The sequence below is a fragment of the Vipera berus genome, assembly GCF_964194415.1.
Source record: "Vipera berus genome assembly, chromosome: 3".
Lineage (NCBI taxonomy): Eukaryota > Metazoa > Chordata > Lepidosauria > Squamata > Viperidae > Vipera > Vipera berus.
The window spans coordinates 114,510,965-114,532,113 of NC_138204.1; the positions used below are offsets into that span (position 1 = coordinate 114,510,965).

General features: G+C 38.2%; 1 protein-coding gene across 3 annotated transcripts in view; it reads right to left on the bottom strand.

Moving 5' to 3' along the window:
- The window catches only part of RABGAP1L (RAB GTPase activating protein 1 like), a gene marked incomplete at its 5' end in the record, with an annotated part of 171,329 nt that overhangs the window by 140,235 nt on the left and 9,945 nt on the right, over positions 1–21,149 (bottom strand). For 2 of the 3 annotated variants that reach the window (XM_081322948.1, XM_081322950.1), the window contains 8 exons: positions 6,115–6,281; positions 6,617–6,719; positions 8,118–8,184; positions 13,536–13,646; positions 14,049–14,209; positions 15,204–15,378; positions 16,791–17,001; positions 18,090–18,273. In XM_081322948.1, the coding sequence (XP_081179074.1) occupies positions 6,115–6,281; positions 6,617–6,719; positions 8,118–8,184; positions 13,536–13,646; positions 14,049–14,209; positions 15,204–15,378; positions 16,791–17,001; positions 18,090–18,237 (1,143 nt within the window). Of the gene's footprint in view, positions 1–6,114; positions 6,282–6,616; positions 6,720–8,117; positions 8,185–13,535; positions 13,647–14,048; positions 14,210–15,203; positions 15,379–16,790; positions 17,002–17,268; positions 17,431–18,089; positions 18,274–21,149 lie in introns of those variants that run through there. The other variant, XM_081322949.1, reaches the window with a different exon arrangement.

A 21,149-nucleotide genomic window follows, 5' to 3' on the forward strand; every position in this document is an offset into this window, starting at 1 on the left:
TGTCGGATGCGTTGGCAAACCGGAAGTCCCTGTGTTGGATTATTTTGTGTGTGTTTGTGAGGGATTGTTGATTCTAGGGATCTTTCTCTTTCTAATCCCAGCTTCTTGGCTCCAATCTTTCTGACAAGATTATCACATCTGCATTTCTGCAGACCTAGTTTCTGTTTGGGGCAGAGAGACTTGGGGGGGGTTGTTGGTTTCTGCCTTTAAGATCCTTTGGGGAAATATAATATTCTGCCTTTTAATATTCCCAAAAATATTTCTTTCTGGGGTGTGTGTGTGTCTTCCCACATTTCCTTAAATGCAATTCCACAATTCAGTTATTTGTTTAAAGGAGATTATACAGCTTCATATATATATATCCTATATATGATTTATGGGTATTTAACAGAGGGAACATGGGCGCAGAGGGCACAGATGGGTATTTAACAGAGGGAACTCCAAACTGTTAAATTACCACCTTGCTGCATGCAGTTTGCTTTCTCTAGCCTTATAAGCATGTCCAGTTTTATTATTGCCATAATCCCAGACCACCATGCCATTCATTTTACTTCCACTTATGTAAATTGCTCTTTGAGACAGAAGTATTTTGAACCCTCATTGGTTGGATCTGATGGGGGTCCATCAAAATTCCAATCTTACTGGAAAACTAATAGGCTTAAACAGAATGCTATTTCTATTAATCTTTTTTCAACACTAGAATTACTGTTTCAAGAAACCCTAAGTATACAATACTGCATCCAGCTACCAAATTTTGAATTGTTATACCAGTAACAGAATATATTCAATTCTGAATTGAAAAGAAATTACATGTGCTTCTCTAATCTGTGGAGTTTAACTAAACTAGTACGTTTTCTCAGGGGCGGAACCCTTATTGTGGACAAGCCTCATCCATGCTTACAGGGTCCTTATATACTCTTTCTTTGTTGCAATTAAAAATTTAACACGCTAATTGCTTTAAATTGTAGTTTTAATGTTTTAAACCTCAATTTTCATTTTAACTGTATTTTTGCCGCTTTAATTCTGTTTCCATAAAACATTCTAATCTGTTACAGCAGACATGTCAAACACAAGGCCCGGGGGCCGGATCCGGCCCGCAAAGTGGTTTCATGTGGCCCGCGAAGCCATCATGGAAACAGTGAGGGAACGGCCCCCACTGCCTTGGCCCTGGCCCAGAGACCCTCCTTCTGCCAGAGACCCTCAGATCTGTCCCACTCCTGCCCAGGCCCCCATAGGCACCCTTGATGCAAACGATGTAGAGCTGGCCATGCCCACCCAGTAGGCCATATGCACTCTAGCCATGCCTACCCAGTAGGCCACACCCACCCTGGCCATACCCTGTTGCCATACCCTCACTCTGTTACGCGGCACTCGGGATTCGACCCGCCAAACTGCCGACCTTCTGATCGACAAGCTCAGCGTCCTAACCCACTGAGCCACCACGTTTTCAGACTGGTGTATGCTAAAACGGATGGGGTACAGATAAACTGTAGAAAGAAATGAACCTATTACAAAACCCGTTTTAGTTATTACGTAATAGCCTCTTTTCCTTTATTCCTAGGTCAGCCAACTTTCTCCACTATCCTATTCCACCCAGTTATGTTAACTTACAAACCTGAAAAAATTCTAAACCTTCCAAGGTTTTAGCGATAAGAGCAGGAAATAAGATGCTAAGTGGAAGAAAGTAAACCTAAATGAGGGTATGCAACAAAACGAAACAAAAAAAATAAACTGGAGTTTATTTCCCTGGATTTAATTACAGTAGTTACCTATATTGTCTATTACGAGTAAGCCTCAGTTTATCCACATCCAATCATTAACTACAGATAGTCATTTCAGACAAGTGAGTCTAAAATTTCTGTTGCTAAGCAAAACATTTGTTAAGTGAATTTTGCCCAATTTTACAACGTTTCTTGCCACAGTTGTTAAGTGAATCACTGCAATTGTTAAGTTAGTAACATGGTTGTTAACTGAATTAGGCTTCTCCTTTGACTTTGCTTCTCAGAAGGTCACAAAAGGTGATCACATGACCGCGAGACACTGCAACCGTCATAAATATGAACCAGCTGTGGACCACCCGAATGCCGAATGCATGACCACGGGGTAGTTGCAATGGTCGTAAGTGTGAAAAATGGTCATAAGTCACTTTTTCAGTGCCACTGTAACTTTGAACAGTCACTTAATGAACTGTTGTAAGTCGAGGACTACTTCCAGGAATAAGGCAAAAATAGCTCAAATCACTTTCCTAATCAGTCATAAAGCCTGGAAAGATATTGCTATGACATCAAGAAATCCCGTAGAACAAACAGAAATGGATTACCTCTGTCCCATTTGTAACATAAGTCTAGCCATAAAAGCAGTAAAATTAATTCTGTTCTCAACCCAGGACTGACCCATATTTAAAAGACGTACATTTGAATATGCAGTTTTATCATATTTGCAAGGAATCCTAAACATCTTCTTAAATCCTGGTATTTAAAAAAAGAATTTTTTTTCTTCTCTGCTGTGTCTCAGTTGTAATACACTATTAAGTATCTTGAATGTCTGAATAAAAAGGCAGGATATAGATTAAAAAATAATTTAATTAACTTTACCTTCACCATTTGTTTTGTTTAGCATAACAAAATTCTGATGGCTTTTAGATTATTTACTTAAGACAATGAATTACTATTTCAATAAAATTACTAAATAAGACTTGCAACTCTTCTGAATGAGAATTGTTCAAGTTCCAAAATTTCCTATTAACATACACAAACTTTCAAAGTAACTAAGATTCCACAGTTTTCATTAAAATATGTAGCATTTATTTTCATAAGAATATAGCCTATAAATGTTATCAGCCAGTCTAGAAATAAAAAGGTTAAAATATTCTCAGATATGTAGGTTTTAAATGATCATTCAGTTCTTGAAACTCTTTCAGAATCTGATAAAAGGAACTATTTTTCAGATATGGTAAAGTATCGAGTTGGCATCAAACAAAGCAATAAATAAATGCACTAATAAAAAGAACAGTAAGCTGCACTTACTCCTGACATGAGAAACACAATTTCCTTTCAGCAATATAATTTGCTAAAGTATAGCCTCACCAGCAAAAAAGGGGGATTTCATGAAACCAGTTCTCCTGAATCTTTCAAAGCAAACAAATCATGTCACCCCTAAAGCAGCAGAGTATCTTACCCGAGATTTATTGCAGCTATTCTTATGAACAAAAATTCTTTACCCTACTGCTTTCCAAACAATCAATCTTCCAGTTCATATGTAAAATGCCAAAATGAAAAGTCTTCATACACAACAGGATATATTCCGTGAAGTAAAAAAGAAACACACAGGAAAAAAATCAGTAAGTACAGAAATTAGTGCCTCAAGAATCTCACTATAATTCCTTTTCAAATGGTCAGCTTTGATGAATACAAAACTGAGTTTGTAAATTTAAGTTACATTAATCAAGGTGGCATGCAGCATGGCGCTAAAATAGCTGCCCAGAAGTGGGGAGGAGGGGGTGAATGTCCCGTGTAGCATTCTTTCTCTTAAGGATTAGAAGTAGAATAGTAAAGAACAAATTTTAATTTCAGCAAAACTTTCAAATACGCTTCCATTAACCTGTTTGCAGCTTATCCCTCTCCTGCTGTAAAAAGGACAATAAACAAAGACAAATGATAAATGAATAATAAACAAATGTCACAAAGACATACGTTGGAGTCATAAAAATTTATCTGGCTGCCATTGTTCGAAGATGTTCAAGGACAGGTCACACTGGGTACAGTACAAAGGCTTGTGCCTTTGTTTGTAGTTTCTTTGGATGCTATCACTCTTTGTTGTGAAGCTTATCACTATTGCAGAAGTGCAAGCAGAGTGTGTGGAGCTTGAGTTTGTCACCGTTTGAAAGCAAAAGGGTTACTGATTGCTTCAAGTTTCTTTCCTAAGGAGGATTTCCCATGACATAAGCTGCTTCCATGGGAATGCTGCCTACGTTTGGACTGCATGTTAATTAACATGGATAGTCTCTCGTAGTTGTGAAAACTTAACAAGTTTGTGTTAAGGTTGGGATGAGCTGTTGGGTGTTTGCAGACAATGCTGAGTTTGACTTTCTGTCAGGATAGGGAGCCAGCTGTTGGACGGTAGGAATGATTAAACTGGTGGCATAAGGGGGGTAATCTGAAAAAATATTTGGTGGCATACTACGATGTGCTTCATTTTTTATTTACTGGAAACCTTTTGTGTTGGTATATTGGTATATTGTCATATTCATGATAATTTGAGATTGAGACCATGATCTCTCTGTTTGTGTTGTTTACAATTTGGGCTGCTGCAACTGGAAGAAAGTGAAGGTGTTTGGTCTTCTTCAAAACCACACTCATATAACTTACAACAATATAGAATTGGAAAGTTATTAGTACATTAAGCATCAAAGATATAAATAATCTGCTTCCCCAAAAAGCATATGGAGTTGGTTTGTCCCATTGTCTAAGATTAATTTGACCTAAAATCCATACATGAGGGGTGACTCAATAATGTTACAGTAGTCCTCGCTTACCAAACACTCATTCATTTCATTTCATTTCATTTATTGGATTTCTATACCGCCCTTCTCCCTAGGGACTCAGGGCGGTTCACAGGGCATATATAAATAACTGTACAAAAATTAAAAAAGAATTAAACCATGCCCAATTAAAATACAGCAATAGTAAAAAATAAAACCAATTAAAAACCCATATTCCCCTTCAGGCCAAACCAGCTAACTCAAACAAGTGGGTCTTCAACCCGCGACGGAAGGATCGGAGGTCCGATGCCATCCGGAGCTCAACCGGCAGTTGGTTCCATAGTGCCGGGGCACCCACAGAGAAGGCCCTCCCCCTGGGGGCCACCAGTCGACATTCCCTGACCGGAGGCACCCTGAGGAGGCCCTCTCTGTGGGCACGCACAGGGCGGAGGGGAGTTGACGCCGGCAGCAGGTGGTCCTCGAGGTATCCCGGACCCATGCCATGTAAGGACTTAAAGATCATAACCAAGACCTTGAACCTCACCCGGAAGACAACTGGTAACCAATGCAGCTCGCGGAGCAAAGGTGTAACATGGGAGTACCGGGAAACTCCCAAGACAACTCTCGCGGCCGCATTCTGTACCAGTTGGAGCCTCCGAGTGGTCTTCAAGGGAAGCCCCATGTAGAGAGCATTACAATAGTCTAGGCGAGAGGTCACGAGCGCATGAGTGACTGTACACAGGGCATCCCGGTCCAGATAGGGCCGCAACTGGCGCACCAGGCGAACCTGGGCGAAAGCCCCCCTAGTCACGGCTACTATATGGTCTTCCAAGGTAAGTCGTGAATCTAGGAGGACTCCCGATCGTTCAAAGTTTTGATGGTGCTGAGTGGCACTCACAACTAGTCTTCAAAGGTGTATCTGCAGCAGTGCCCCCCCAGCACAATTTGGGCACTTTACAATTGTGTATTTATTATAGTTGCCATGTCCCATGGTCACATGACTGCCATTTGCAACTTTCATAGCCAGCTTCCAATAAGCAAATTCAATGGAGAAGCCACTAGTGGATGAATTATATTGGTTGTTTTTGTTTTAATTGTACACACTTGCAAGTGGATTAAAGTTATATAAATTCCATAAATAAATAACAAAATCCCAGGCATGTGATATTATGCTTAACAACTCATGGTGATTTGCTTAACAATTGCAGCCACAAGTGGTAAGCTGATGTCAGGTGCAGCCATGTGACATTTTACTTTACAACTGCTTCATTTAGCAATAGAGTTGCTAGTCCTAACTGCGGTTGGTAATAGAGAACTGCCTGTATTATTATTATCCTTAGCTATTTCTTCCTGGGTAATTAACAGTTGAGAAGGGCAGGGTTCAAAAATAAAGATGGACCATATCCAACTAATCTGTAGCTGTGTCACTTGATTAAGGTGATCAATCCTCTCAAAGAAACCTGCCAAATTGTCCAACTCAAAAAGGCATTCCTCCCTATTTATTTTTCTTATGTACCATTGACAGCCAGCTTCCACTTACCAACACTTGACATAGCATTTTGCAAAGTATACATAAACAGTGAAATATCTTTCCAACTCATTAAATTATTTCTTCTGTTTTTATTAAAAATTACCTCTTTTAATTTCATATAGAATGTTTTTGTGTACGTTTTCCTGCTGAAGTACCAGAAGCGTTCATTGGCTGGATACACCCGCACAAGGGTCTCTAACAGAAAACGAACTGGCTCTACCACTTCTGTGACTACCATATCTACTGCCACAGTCATGTACACACGCCTATCTGTAGCACACAAAGAAAAATAAATTTCACATTAAATGGCAATAACAATAAAGTATACTCATATCATTATATGTTTGGGAACTTATAATTTTTACTCTGCTGAGATTCTTCTCTTGTATAACTTCATAATGATATTACTCTTCCCTTTTCTCTCCAAAGTCCCACTTCTATTTATGCATTAAATCTGTCCTTTTAATGCAATATCTATTGCTTTATAAATGCATATCTTATAATTATAATCTATTTCAGTTCATGAAGAATGCTATTAAAGCACAAGGCTATACATTTTATCCCTTTCCAACAGAAATAGAATAGCATTTTAAATGCATACTTACCCTTAGGAGTTTCTTCATTTAAGACTAAAAAGATAGGTATATTAGGGTTCCAAAGACCAGTTATTACATAAGCTTTACCATCTGAACTTTTCCCCATAGACTCCTAAAGAACAAAAACAGGATTTTTCCAAAATTACTTTGCAGTTTTCAATATTGTGTCTGTACAACTAAAACCATAATAAACATCTTAAATCAAGTGCAATCTTTAGTCTTGATTAGCAACTGAACAATAGTAGAGATAATTCCCATAAGTTGCTTTCAATTTGCCATTTGTTTTAATAATAGCTTATGTGAGTAAAGGAAGGTAATACCAGAGAGCCAAACAAAGCACATTTAGCTGAAAACTGCAAATTTATGTGGACTTTACTAGATCTCACATCTTACATACAATACATCAAAAATATACCATATCTTTATATTGTAAAGATTGGATTATGCCCATGTACATACTGTATAGTCTACTTCAATTGGTCTTTTACCAATTATTTTTCTTGCCAAATTTCCATATTTTCAGTATTTATGTGAAATACATATCTAAGTAGTTTGAACAAATATATTTGGACCAACGAGTTAATTAAATCATTTTTTTTTTATTTTTGGAAGCCTACTGGATTCGGTATATTGGAAATTATTTAGGACATCTACAGCTTCACCTCATTTTATACCATTATTCGTTTTCTCTATAGGAGGAAGAATTTGGCTCTTTTGCTCTCAGGTTGACATTTTAGCTAAGGCTGTCCTAGCTAATCTACATAAATTTGATAAGGGGATGAGAGCTACTTGAAAATCACCATTTTAAAGTCCTTTTAAAGGCTTTCTTAATGAAGGTTTCAGTTTCATACAAAAAATTTCTAAGATACCGCCTCTCCAGGGTTAATCCACTCCATTTAGCTCTATCAGAGAAGGCATGATGCAAGTAAGATCAGCTAGTGACCTATATCTGGTGGGTCCCAGGTGGGTCTCTGCTGTGAACCAGGCCTTATGGAACATCCTTCCCCCTGAAATTAGATTGGCCCATTTCTTTTGATTTTTTGAAAAGCCCTCAGGACCTGGTTATGCTGACAGACCTGGGACTCCGAGGAAATCTGAGATTTGATGGTTTTATTGCTTTATTACTGAGAGCCATTTTTATCTTCCCTTCGCCCAGAGTTAGTACGTATTTTTGTTTTTTTATGTTATTTATTACTGTGGCTTTTTAGATTAGCTTATTAGTTGTTTTATTTATTGTTGTACACTGCTCAGCATCCCCTTTGGGGGAGGTGGGTGGCTATATACATTTGATAAATAGACAAATATGAAATCCAGCAATCAGTAATTAATGATGGCAACTACACAACCACTACTGAAGAATATTCTAGCAGCATAACCATTTTCTGCCTTCATGACAAAACAAACAAAAGTATTTCCAATTCATTTTGGAATGAGAACAATAGATTTTTTTGACAGAGTCATTAAAGCCAAAATGAATATCACATAAGCTTTTGCATGAGGGAATTATTACCATATCCAGTAAGTGCATGTCACCGTTTTTGACATTTCGACCTGGACTTAGCAGCATTCCAAAGCACCTGCAATAAGGATTAGTGAACACAAGAAAAAGTCAAGTTTAAAACACTGAATTGTATACTGATATTACAGAGTATAATTTTCCATTTAAATAGGAAAAACCAGTCTAATCCAGGTCCTATCAAGACAGTCAATTTACTGACTGTAGCCTGAGGAATACACAAAATGTTTGGAACAGTGAAACCTAATCAGTTGTCTGCTTGACGCTGACAATACTGTGGGTAGGAAAAGGTGGAATAACTAACCTGACTGCCTTTATCTAGAAGATAAAGAAAGAAAAATAATTAAATTCAGAAGTCAAACTTACTCTGAGATTCCATTCTGGTTTGCAAGCAAGTAGAATACACAACAAAGATTTAGGCCAGTTAAATACAAAGCTAGCAAAAAAAACTCTATATGCTTCCAAGGGCCATTCTAAGATTCAGAATGCAGCAGAACATTACTGAAATAATACTCTGAAGGAGAGTAAGAGCTCCTTTAGCAAAAGAGAAATGTAGCAATTAGAAGAAAATCCCAGCACAATCAGTCAGATCACATCTAATAAGTATCTTTGATTACAATGGAGGGATGACAAATGAAAACAATGTGTCTTTCTGTTTTTAAAGCTTGGGAGTGCCATCTTAACTTTGAACCTGAATGTTAGATGAAATCTAACAGCAAATGCTGATGAATGCATTCAGTCTACAAGCATCCCAAATTATGGAGTTTTTACTGTTGTTTGATGGATCAATGTGACTACTATCGCAATATGAATATTGTTAATGTCTATATTAAAAGCTTAGACCTCTTAAGATTAACTTGCTTAAAAATTTGCCACTGCAGTATATTCAATATTTCAATTAAGATCAGCTGGGAAATTCCAGCTTGTGACCCCACCAGCAGATCTGGTTCATAATGCAGTGGCCAGCAGTAGGATTTTCCCAGTAGTGGTAGATAATTACTAATTATCAAGATATGCTTAGCTGATACTAATTTGCCTGGTCACTACTCCAGACCATAATATCTTTTAAATTTCCTGTTTTGATTTGTTTATTGTTTTAAGTATTGTTTTTTCATTCTGTTTTCTTGCTCTGGACACATGAAATGAAACAAAACGAAATGAAATGAAATGAAAATTGTGCCTCTACAAAAAAAATCTCCCTTCTAAGATGGTGAGTTAGTCTACTTACTATCCCACCAGCTAACCAAAATGGAATTTCAGAATAGGCTCAACTTCCCATTTGGTGCTGGAAGGTAGAAAAAGAATATTTTACCTTCCAGGAGGAGAAAAGAAACAATCCATATTCTTACAGAATTTCCTTCTATAAAAGTTCAGAAAAACTGTAATTAAATAGTACTATTACCCATGATCTTCATTTACTGACCACTTGCTTGGTGACTATTTGAAGTTATAATGTTTTTGAAAAATAACTTTACAGCCGATTCATGGCCATTTGCAACCTTCTCAGTGTCACTCACTCACTCACTCACTGATATGATTGCCATTACAGTCAGTGTGCATTATCCTGTGGCTTTCCTGGTTTTTTTCCCACCCCTTTGCAAAGCAAAGAGATTGGAGAGGAAGAGATTGTAAGAAAGTAAAGCTGTTTATCTTCTCCACTAAAATAATGCAACTGCACTGGCAGCCCAAGTTGGCAGTAGTAGGCACTCTATGCAAACAAGTTACTCTCTTGATATCCCTTTCTCCAATCTCTCCACTCTAAAAGGGGGGGGGGGAGTCAGATGTGAACAACCAGATCCATACTTGCAGAGTTCGAGTTAACATTAGCCAAAAAAGCTAATACAATCCTGAGTTGTAAAAAAAGAGGCATTGAATCAAGATCATGTGAAGTATTAGTACCGCTTTATAAAACACTAGTAAGACCATACCTGGAATACTGCAACCAATTTTGGTCACCTTACTACAAAAAAGATGTTGAGACCTTGGAAAAATTCAAAGAGCAACTAAGATGATTCAAGGCCTGGAGACTAAAACATATGAAGAATAACTGCAGGACTTGGGTTTGGCTAGTCTAAATAAAAGAAGAAATAGGGGTGACATGATTGCAGTATTCCAGTATTTGAGAGGATGCCACAAAAGAGGGATTCAAATTATTTTCCAAGGTCCCTTCCAATCGTATTGTATTGTATTGTATTGTATTGTATTGTATTGTATTGTATTGTACTGTACTGTACTGTACTGTACTGTACTGTACTGTACTCTACTCTACTCTACTCTACTCTACTCTACTCTACTCTACTCTACTCTATTTTCTCTCCTTTGCCTGACCATTCCCTCCAACCTCCAGAGTGGAGAGATTGGTGATGAATGAATTGCAAGAGAATAAGCGGTCACTTTGCATAGCAGCAGAGTTGCTGATCCCAAAAAATCATTAAACAAGGACTACCTATATCAAAAGTCAGGGGGAGTGAGTTATAGTTAAATACAATGACATTAATAACTAGGCTCCTGAGCTGTTGTTCAGGAAGGGAGAGTGAAAAGTCAAAAGAATAGTTTCCTAATGAAGGAGCCACAAAAATTTATTTCTATTATTTTTTGCAGATTTGTTTTTGTGCAGAACTTTTCCCCAGCAATAGGAAAAAAAATAGGGAAAAATTAAACAATTTATAATTTATAACTATCATTGAATATTATTTTTTATATAAATAATGAATCTGGGCACAGACAAACCTGACCTTAAAAATACATAGTTAATAGTCCAGATTTATGAATAAACAACTATGACAATCATCTGTCAAACAAGTTTTCTGAGTGCAACATTTTTGAAAAATTTAAGAGTAAGAATCTAATATGAAACTAAACACTGATTTCAAATCTTATGGAAAGACTGCCATCTAGAGGAGATAATTTTTAAAATCAAATATTTTGATAAATCTCTCAAATCCTTTTCGAAAATGTTTAATTTTTTTTAGTAGATATTAGGATCCACAATTTTCAGATAGCTTTTTATTTGCATAATATTGAAGCATTTTTTTTTCAAATTTTATTTTATTTACAAAAAAACAAATTCAAACTTCTTTCATTTCAAGATTCCATCTTGAAGGAAAACAGGTATCTTCTTCTCCATTGAAAATGGCAGCTTTAGGATGACAGCTAAACAATTTAAAACATTAGAAATACATTTTAGTATACCGCTTATATATGAAAATTGTCCACATCAGAAAGTACATTTTTAAAGTCAAAAATCTCTTTAATAGTTCTTTATAGAATATGAAAATTTTCTAATAAATGCAGGATGCAAAGTTGCATCATATTTAGAGAACTCAGTATTGACTAGTAAAATTTTCATATATAGGCTGTATACTAAAATGTATTTATTGCCATCTTATCAACCCCAAAACATTTCAAGATGATTTTTTTTAAAAAAAGCACACAAAATACTTTAAAATATAATGAATTGGCACAGGAACTTTCTTTGTTGTGCTTTTTTGATGACATTTTTGATGGTAAGTGTCCATTTTAAGTCTTGAGAAATTATAGAACCTAGAAATTAGGTGTCTACTGTTGATTCTGTGTTGTCTAATATTGTAAGAGGTGGTAGAATAGGAGGGCTTTTCCTAAAATCTACTATCAGTTCTACAGTTTTGAGTGTGTTCAGTTCAAGATTGTTCTGGCCGCACCACAAGGTTAGCTGTTTAACTTCTCGTCTGTGTGCAGATTCATCGTTGTCTTGAATGAGATCAATCACTGTTGTATCATCTGAAAACTTCAGTACTTTTAACAGAGGGATCTTTTGAGATGCAGTCATTGGTATAGAGAGAGAAGGGGCAAGAGCACACAGCCCTGGGGAGGGGGGCTATGCTAACTGTACAGGTATCTGATGTGATTTTGCCTAGCTTCACCTGCTGCTTCATGTCTGTTAGAAAGCTTACAAGTGTGGTCAGGCACGGCTATTTGAATCAGTTTAGTTAGAAAAATATCTGGAATGACAGTATTGAATCCCAAGCTGAAGTCTGCAAAAAGGACTCTTGCATAGGTCCTTAAGAGATTCAAGATGTTATAGGATGTAGTGCAGAGCCATATTAACAGCATCATCTGCTGATCTATTTGCAAAATGCAAGGGGCCTAACAGCAGATCCATGATGGTTTTCAGGTGGGCCAGCACTAACCTTTCAAAGGTTTTCATAACTACGGATGTCAGAGCAACCAGTCTGTATGCGTTCAGCTCCTTGATGGACGGTTTCTTCGGCACCAGGATGATAGTAGAGCGCTTGACGCAAGAAGGAACATAATACATCTCTAATGATTTATTAAAATGCAGGTGAAGATGGGGGCCAGTCAGCACAAACTTTCAAGCAAGGAGTTACCTTGTCTGGTCCTGGTGCTTTTCCAGGCTTTTGTCTGTGAAATAGATCTCGCACATCTTTTTCTGTGATCACCAGAGGTATGGGGCCCAAAGAGATGAGGACAGCTGTAGGAAGCTTGGCTGTTGTTGGTGTATCTGAGATGGAGAGGGTGGGGATATTTTACAGTTGTTTCCTCTCAAACCTACAGTAAAACACATTCAGGTCTTCTGCCAGTTGTCGATTCCCTTCAGCATGGAAAGGTGGTTTGCTGTAACCAATGATATTTTTAAGAGTTTTCCACACATTTGCTGGTTCATTGGTTGAGAGCTGATTCCTCAGCTTTTCAGAGTGGCTTCTTTTTGTTGCTCTGATCTCCCTCGTTAATACATTTCTGGCCTGATTGTTCAGCATTCTATCTCTTTTCCTGTAGGCTTCCTCTTTGGCATAACATAGCTGCTTAAGTTTAGCTGTGAACCAAGGCTTGTTTGTCACTGTGTATTTGCAGGTTTCTAGTCGGCACCCATAGGTCTTCACAAAAACTAACATACGATGTTACACTATCTGTGAGTTCATGCAAGTCTGCAGAGGTTTCTTCGAAAATGTTCTAAGCTGTGCAATCAAGGCAAGCCTGTAGCTTCAACTTTCCTCCTCAGTCCAAGACTTCACTAATTTAATAGTTGGTTTTATGGTTTTAAGCCCGCGGCTGCAACGGCTTACAAGGCTTCCCAGGGCAGATGCTCGGGAGGCAAGGGCAGAGCGGGAGAATGCACCTTCAGGCAAGGAAAGCGGCACGGACAGGCGGAGGCAGCCAAAGGATCAGGCGGCACAAGCCTCCCCTGCTGCTTCCCTCTTTCCACCTGCCAGTCTGTGAGTATATACAGTACAGTAAGCACTTTCAATTGGGATCATTAACAAGTCACCAACACAATGATAAAACACTGGTGCAAAATTCACTCACCCTTCAGTTTTTAAAATATGTTTTTGTGGGAATACTATTTTGGAAAGACATTGAGAATATTATAAACATTACAAAGCACTATTAATGACAGATGTTAGCTATTATTACCTTTCAATGGCTAATTCTTTGTTGGAAATCTGCTTTATAGTGATGATGACCTTCTTCTCAAGGCCTTGCTTTAGTTTGAAGTAAAATTTCTCTCTGTCTTTTGGTACGGGACTGAAGAAGAATGACATATGTTCAACAGCCAAACTCTCATAAAAATTCTGATAAAAATAAGTTAATCTACCTCATTAAAACTGAAGAACTTCATAAGGATCAGACCACAAAATAAAATGTTTTTACATATTGTAGGCAGCTCACTATTAAAAAGACTGTCTATTCCAACATTGCCTCTGGTTTCTAAAATCTTAAAAGTTTGGAAATATATATTTTCTAAACTATGATAAACTGATTTACTATCCATCAACCCTTGCATTCTGTTGCGAATATGTGCATTTTGAATTCCTTAGAGGATGACATGAAGCAATCTGAACAAATAGGCAAAATTAATTACTTTCACAAGTTTAAATGACTTAGGGTTTTTTCCCTCCACTATTTTTGTCATTTTTTAAAATTTACCTGAAATTTCCTTTACCATCATCTTCTTTGACCTCTAAAGAAACAGTGAACATGAATATATCACTGTCAGGACTTGAAACAATAGCATCCTTTACATTATCTGATGCCTGTTTGGAAGAACGTTTGAATGCTGTTGAAAAACTATACAAAATTCGGCTGACCTAAAAATAAACAGAGGATGAGAAAAGGGCATAAAAGATAATTTAGGGAGAAGAGAGAAAGTTTAACAAAACCAACAATTATTTTACTTTTTACATATTATTTTTCAGAGAAAACACTAATTTGCAAATTTACAATTTGCATTTCTTTAGTAAGTCTTCCAATATTTGAACCTTAGAACAACAAAATGCATTTTATCAATTTAAGATGCCAAGCACAGCATAGATAATGGCTTAGTAATGAACTGAACAGTAAACCACATCTATATGCCAGCAAAAAAAATCTGTTGTCACAAACATTCTTGAATAGTAATCTGAATTTAGGAAACATAGTAATTGCTGATAAAATTATCTTTGTGACCCTCTTTCAAAGCAAGATACTTATATTATATAACTGTCCCAAAAATTCAAAGGGTATTCACTTTAGTATGCCGTAATGTTCTTCCCACAGCAGTTTTGGATGGCTGGTGCAAAAAAATAACATATGAGTTGAGATTGTGTCCCTGCGTACAAGGCGTTATTGAAACTGCAGCTCATGTCCTACTATACTGTATCTTCTATAAGGATTCGTATTATAACACTTCACCTAATAAAATTTCTGGGAAATACTAATCTCTTCTATGTACAACTGCTGTTATCAGGCCACAACTGCTGTTATCTGGCACGTCCCCATCCTTTCAGTCTTCTTTAAAAATCTGATGTTCCCCCCAAAGGCTGGAACAGGACAAGGTTGAAATTCAGGGATTTTATTGGTAGATGTATTACAGTGTTAGTTGAGATGCCTGGTTTTGGTTTATTCTTGTTTTCATTATGGTTGTGAGCTGCTCAGATTTATGTTACATAAGTGGGATGGTCATATAAGTGTTTTTAAAAATAAGAAGCTTTGTTCACTTTCTGCAAAGAGATACAACAGTCTAGTGAATCAGACTATCCCATCCATAACTTATTATTTCAATTGTTGCTTTCCGAAAAAACAATAATCATGGTTTCTACTTACTGCCTCTTTAATTTCACAAGAGAAGACATGAATTTGAAACTCCTCAGTGCCAGAGTAACTCTCAGTAAACGCAAAACAGTCACATTCCAAAGTCCCATTTTGCCCACGGACACAGAACAATACTTTGTAGATTGGGAAAGAAGCAATTTCTGTACTGCTGGACTGATCTATTATTCTAAATGAAGTGAAAATTGAAGAAAATTGAAAAACCTTTGTAATCCTGTATGAAATAATAATTTCTTTGCTATTTTTGATATCTATCCACTCTGGAAAATGCTTAAAGTGTCCACAAAAAGATATATTGCAATTTAAATATTTAAATGTTATTAAATTTCACAATACTGTAATATGTTATGTTTTCAGTCACATGACAATACATATGCTGTTGTTCATTTTATCACTTTTATTCTGAATAGAATTTAGTTCAATGGAAATCATATTTATTATATGTAGAAATTCTTAACAGTATCTGAATATTCACAATTTCATCACAACTGCTTTCTTTGACACGCATTTCAGCATTTTCACATTATACTATTTCTACTTTTATTTTCTTTCTTCACCCATTTTCTTCTTTTCTTTTATGCTTCAACTACTTGCTAAAACTACAGGTTGTTTGGATACAACTAAGGACAAAATTTAAAATATATAATTAAGAATTATAATCTGTGAAATTTCAAGACATCGTAACTATATTGACTGGTGAGATGCTAGGGTATACAAACAACACAGCTGAAATCTCCATTAATTTCACTGAAAATATTTCATGTACATTTGAAGGCAAGATATTAACCTTTACCACAATTGTTTTAGAATATATACATTATGCCTCACATATATATATAAATTTATACAAATATGAGCTGCCACTGCTGTGGCTACTGCCTGTAGATGGCCTTGGGTTAGGCTGAAACAGGAAATAAGATTTGTCATATGTATGTATGTATGTATGTATGTATGTATGTATGTATGTATATGAAGAAAATATACAGAAGAGAAAGAAAAAAGGAAAAAAAGAGGAACGTAATTCCTTTCCTTCAATTTTTGACAGCACAGTACCCCCTGAGATTTATCAGGGAAATAATACAGAACCATCCTCCAGCATGTGTGATTTTCCTGTTTAATTTCTGCTAGTACATTAGCAGAAAGTAAACTTTTACTGGAAAAGCCAAAAGCCCCATAAAATCCAGCACGTCACATTCAGACTAGCATGGTAAAAAAGAGATCTAGCTCTCCTGGCAGCAACTTGTATCTAACATATATAACATAGTCTACAACTGAGTAGATGACATAATGTCATCAAGACACGTTATTGATAACCCTGTCCTTTGTAGTTTTGTCCAATACAGTGTCAAATCCATCAAGTGATACTATACTGTATTTCACAGTAAAACAAACATCCATATTTGAGGCAATATTTGAGGAATTTGAAAGAAAGATGAGAATTAGATATGGTCTTCAAAACACAAAACAAACAATTCTACTGAGCAACTTGAAGCTCCTACAAGAGGAAGCAGGAATCCATTCCTGTCCTGTTCTTAGTCGTTTGGATACCTTGCACACACTCAATAGAAACATCCAGCTCACCTAACAGAACCATCTGGAATATTTGGTACATAAAGAGTTACAGGAGATGGAGAATGATTTGAGTTTTTCAAAGTTGCCATGGCACACAAGGCCTCTGCTTCATTGCGGGGAGCAGAAACCTTCATACATCCAAGGTACAACAGTTTGTTGAATAATACACTATCCTCTTCTGAAGGTACAGTGAGAGAATGAGATGTCTGCAATGAAGATTCTGAAACAGAACACAATTCCACAATTAGACCATATTCATTGCAAAGTGCCACTCATAATGACAAAATCATAGTTACAGCCGCTGCAATGCCCCCACATTCATTTGCCCTTACGATCAATTGCAAGGATGCTGCAGCACCACCCCACCTATCTTCCCTCCCACCCACCACCCACACTGGGTCTCTGCAAACATTTCCCTCTCCGAATGACTCATGGCTAGCTTTAGGTCTGACTCCCATCCCACCAAGCCCCACACACTCTTCCTCACTTAACTTCTGAAGAGCTCCAAAACCTTCCATAGCACTGGAACAAGTCACTTTGTGCTCAGCTGGATGGCACAATTTTGGAAACAGCTGTCATGGATCCAGGGGGCAAATTGCATTCTGGTAGCTGTAAATATTGCTGCCACTTCTGGAATCACACCATACGGCTACACAATGAAGTGATCAGAAAAAGAGGAGAGGAGGATGTTTGGTTGGTGGAGTGGGAATCAAGCCTAAGACTTGAGAGGACTCAGTGGCAGTGGGAAAAGGCCTGTGGGGATCCAAGGGGTAGGAATCAAAGCATGGGGCTCTCAGGGAATGGGGGGGGGGCCTTGGGAAGGCCTGGGCAGGCTGGCCTGTGCTAGTCTTCCAGGACTCTCCCCCATCTCTAGGCAGCCCATGCTTTATTAAATGACCTGTACTTTCATTTAATTATTATATTGGAGAGAGCAGGGATGGAGGGAATCATCAAGTGAGATGCTTCACTTAATGGCTGTCACAACATGCAACTATAATGGGTACATCCCATTACGGTTGTATCTCAAAAACTACCTGTAATTTTAAAGGTACTGACAACTATCTGCAAATATGTTTAAAAGCAGCTTCCCTCCTAATATTTCTGCTTCTTAAAACATGAACATGAATGTTAAAATAAATAAATGTAAAATTCAGCAATCATTATAGGAATAAGAACACGCATCATGAATGTTTTCATGTTTTCCTAAATATCTTCAGTATCTACAAAATTCACAAAATATTTTTGCTAATGCTTAAGAGTCATCTCCAGATGGGATTGAAGGTACGCAAATCTAATAAACAAACAAACCTGTGATGGGAGAATCAAATGGAAGATGCATAGAGCTTTGGTTCACAGAAACCTCTTCAAAAGATTGTTGGCAACTACCACTCAAATCTACAAAATCAGAAATACTTTGTTGTGGGCCTTTGTCAAGATCTTTCAGTATCTTTTCCATAGTTTGGGTTATTTGTTGTTCTTCATCTGGAAACGTCTACAACAAAAAATATAGGAAAACATCAGTACAGTATGACGATTTCACAAGCAAACAGTATGTCTTAAACTTCAATAAATACCTTCACATAATTTTTCACATAATTGAGATATTTCCAAATGATCATTTCCAGAAAATAGACATAGGCACTATGGAATGCGAGGCCCAGCCTCCGCCACAGCTGCTGCTGCCACCATGCCAGCCAAAAGGAAACTGGTGCCGCCAGCCCTCAACATCACCCCCACCATCGCCAAGGGACCCAGCCCCGCCGGCGTTTGGAGTGGGGCTGCTGGAGTGGGGCACCAGTTATGGGTCTGAGGTGAGCGGGCGAAGGGTGAGGTATTAGTAAGGGGCAGTCTAGGTGAGCGAGAAAAAAGGAGGAGAATTTGCTCCTGGGAGGTTATTTCGGGGTTGTGTGGAGCTGAGGCGATGAAAGGTCGAGGGAGCCGCCGGGAGGGAGGATGCAGTCGGCCTTTGGAGGAGCATTCCGATTCACAAACAGGGGTGGCAGTGAAGCCCTGAGAGGTAGGCAAAGCTGGAGGTGGTGAAGCAGCTCGGAGGAACCAGGAGTGCCAGTGCTGGTGGTTGAGAGAAACTCCATTGGCCTTTAGGGTCCAGGAAATGGTGGAGGAAGGATGGGGACATTGGGATGTGCCCCATGGGAAAGAGGAATGAGGTCCTGCCAGGCAGGTTCTTCTGCCCTGAGACGGTCCAGAATGTCAGTCAAGGAGAATATTTCTGGCTCACAGTTAAAATGAAGGGCCCTGGGGGGGTGTATCTAAGGATGGTGGTTTTCTTGCAGATGTTTCAGGACCCAAACTGGGATAATAAGTGAACTAATGATGTTACCTAGTTTGGGTCATGAGATGTCTACAAAAAAGCCACAAAGCTCAGAGAGGACCAAGGAACCCACAACCGCCCTCCTCCTCTTCTTTTCTTCTCCTCCACTCCACAAACCCCATTCTCTTCTGGCACTGCTGATGTTACCTAGTTTGGGTCATGAGACGTCTGCAAGAAATGCTGAATGGAAATGGCACCCTTGCCCTGCCCCCTGCCTCGCCTCGCCTCACCCCGCAGGATGAGCCTCCTGGCCACGTCCCATCTGCCAGAGACCCCCTGGATCTCCCCCAACCATGCCAAGCCCCCACAGGTGTCCCTCCCCACAAGCAACATCGAGGTGGCCACGTCCACCTTGGCCATGATCACCCAGTCTGCCATGACCACTGCAGCCATGCCCACCCAGTGGGCCACGCCCACCCAGCACCCAACGATAAATAAGTGGGGTTTGGGTTGCAGTTTGGGCACTTGGTCTCTAAAAGGTTCGCCATCACTGACCTATTCTTTCTAGTCATCAAATCAAACTCCGTCAGCAAAATGAAATCCATTTCAAAATTCAAAATTCTAATTCTTTTTGCCACAAAAATTAAAACTAACAGCAAAATTACTTCCAATTAGTTGTCATATGCAATATATGCATCTTTTTGTTACTAAATGTTTCTAGATCATAGTCTTCTACAAGTTATAATTTTAAAGTATCCAAACTACAATATTTGAAGAGAAATGGGAAAACCAACACATCATACTTTATGGAATACAGAGATTTAAGAAGTTCATAAAACATCTACAATCATTATTTGGTGATCTCACCGTTTAGTAGATCGTACACTTAGTACTCTCTCTTTATTTACAATTTTAAATATATAGTTGTTCTTCCAAGCAGCGGTTTTAAAATTCAGATGAGCACCAATAGCTATCTGATTTATTAATAGTGATTGATTAAAAATTCAGTTATTTTACTATATTATAAATTACAAAATAGTCTAGTAAATCATTGCAAGTTACAAAATCTTTATAAAATGTTTTAAACAAATACACACTATAGTACATTTACAGTACAACAAATTTACTGATTGTGTGACATGCTTCAACCAAACAAGTGGTTAAAGAGCATCAACTGTATAAATATGTTTGGGATATTGTTGGGGGCAATAAGCTGACTTTGTAATAATGCCGCTGGGGGGGGGGGCGAAAGCCCTAATAAGCAGGCATATACATAGAATGAAGGCTACTGCTAAGCTTGTAAGCCGCCCTGAGTCTTCGGAGAAGGGCGGGATATAAATGGAATTTAAAAAAAATGTAGTTCTCCTTATAAAGCAATGAAAATGTTATAAGGTAAAGGTAAAGGTTCCCCCGCACATGCGTGCTAGTCGTTTCCGACTCTAGGGGCCGGTGCTCATCTCTGTTTCAAAGCCGAAGAGCCAGCGCTTGTCCGAGGACGTCTCCGTGGTCATGTGGCCGGCATGACTAGACGCCAAAGGCGCACGGAACGCTGTTACCTTCCCACCGCAGTGGTCCCTATTTTTCTACTTGCATTTTTACGTGCTTTCGAACTGCTAGGTTGGCAGAAGCTGGGACGAGTAACAGGCGCTCACTCTGTTACGCGGCACTCAGGATTTGACCCGCCAAACTGCCGACCTTCTGATCGACAGGCTCAGCGTCCTAACCCACTGAGCCACCGCGTCCCTTATTATACATTTGGATTAAAAATAGCAGATGCTCTATGCTTCTTTTAATTGACCTAGATATAATGCAAGATATGAAGCCACTGTCTAAATCCTTCTTAACATCCAGAGAGATTAAAAAGGTGTCTGTCTGTCTGTCTGTCTGTCTGTCTGTCTATCTATCTATCTATCTATCTATCTATCTATCTATCTATCTATCTATCGAACAAGAGTGCTATGCATGGCAAAATTACCTAGAATAAAACTGTTGTTTTCCAACAAACGTATAAAACTTTCTGATTGCCACTAGTTGGTGCAGCCAGCTACTGTCTATAGACAGAGGAGACAAAGAGGAATTTCCCAGTATTATTCAAT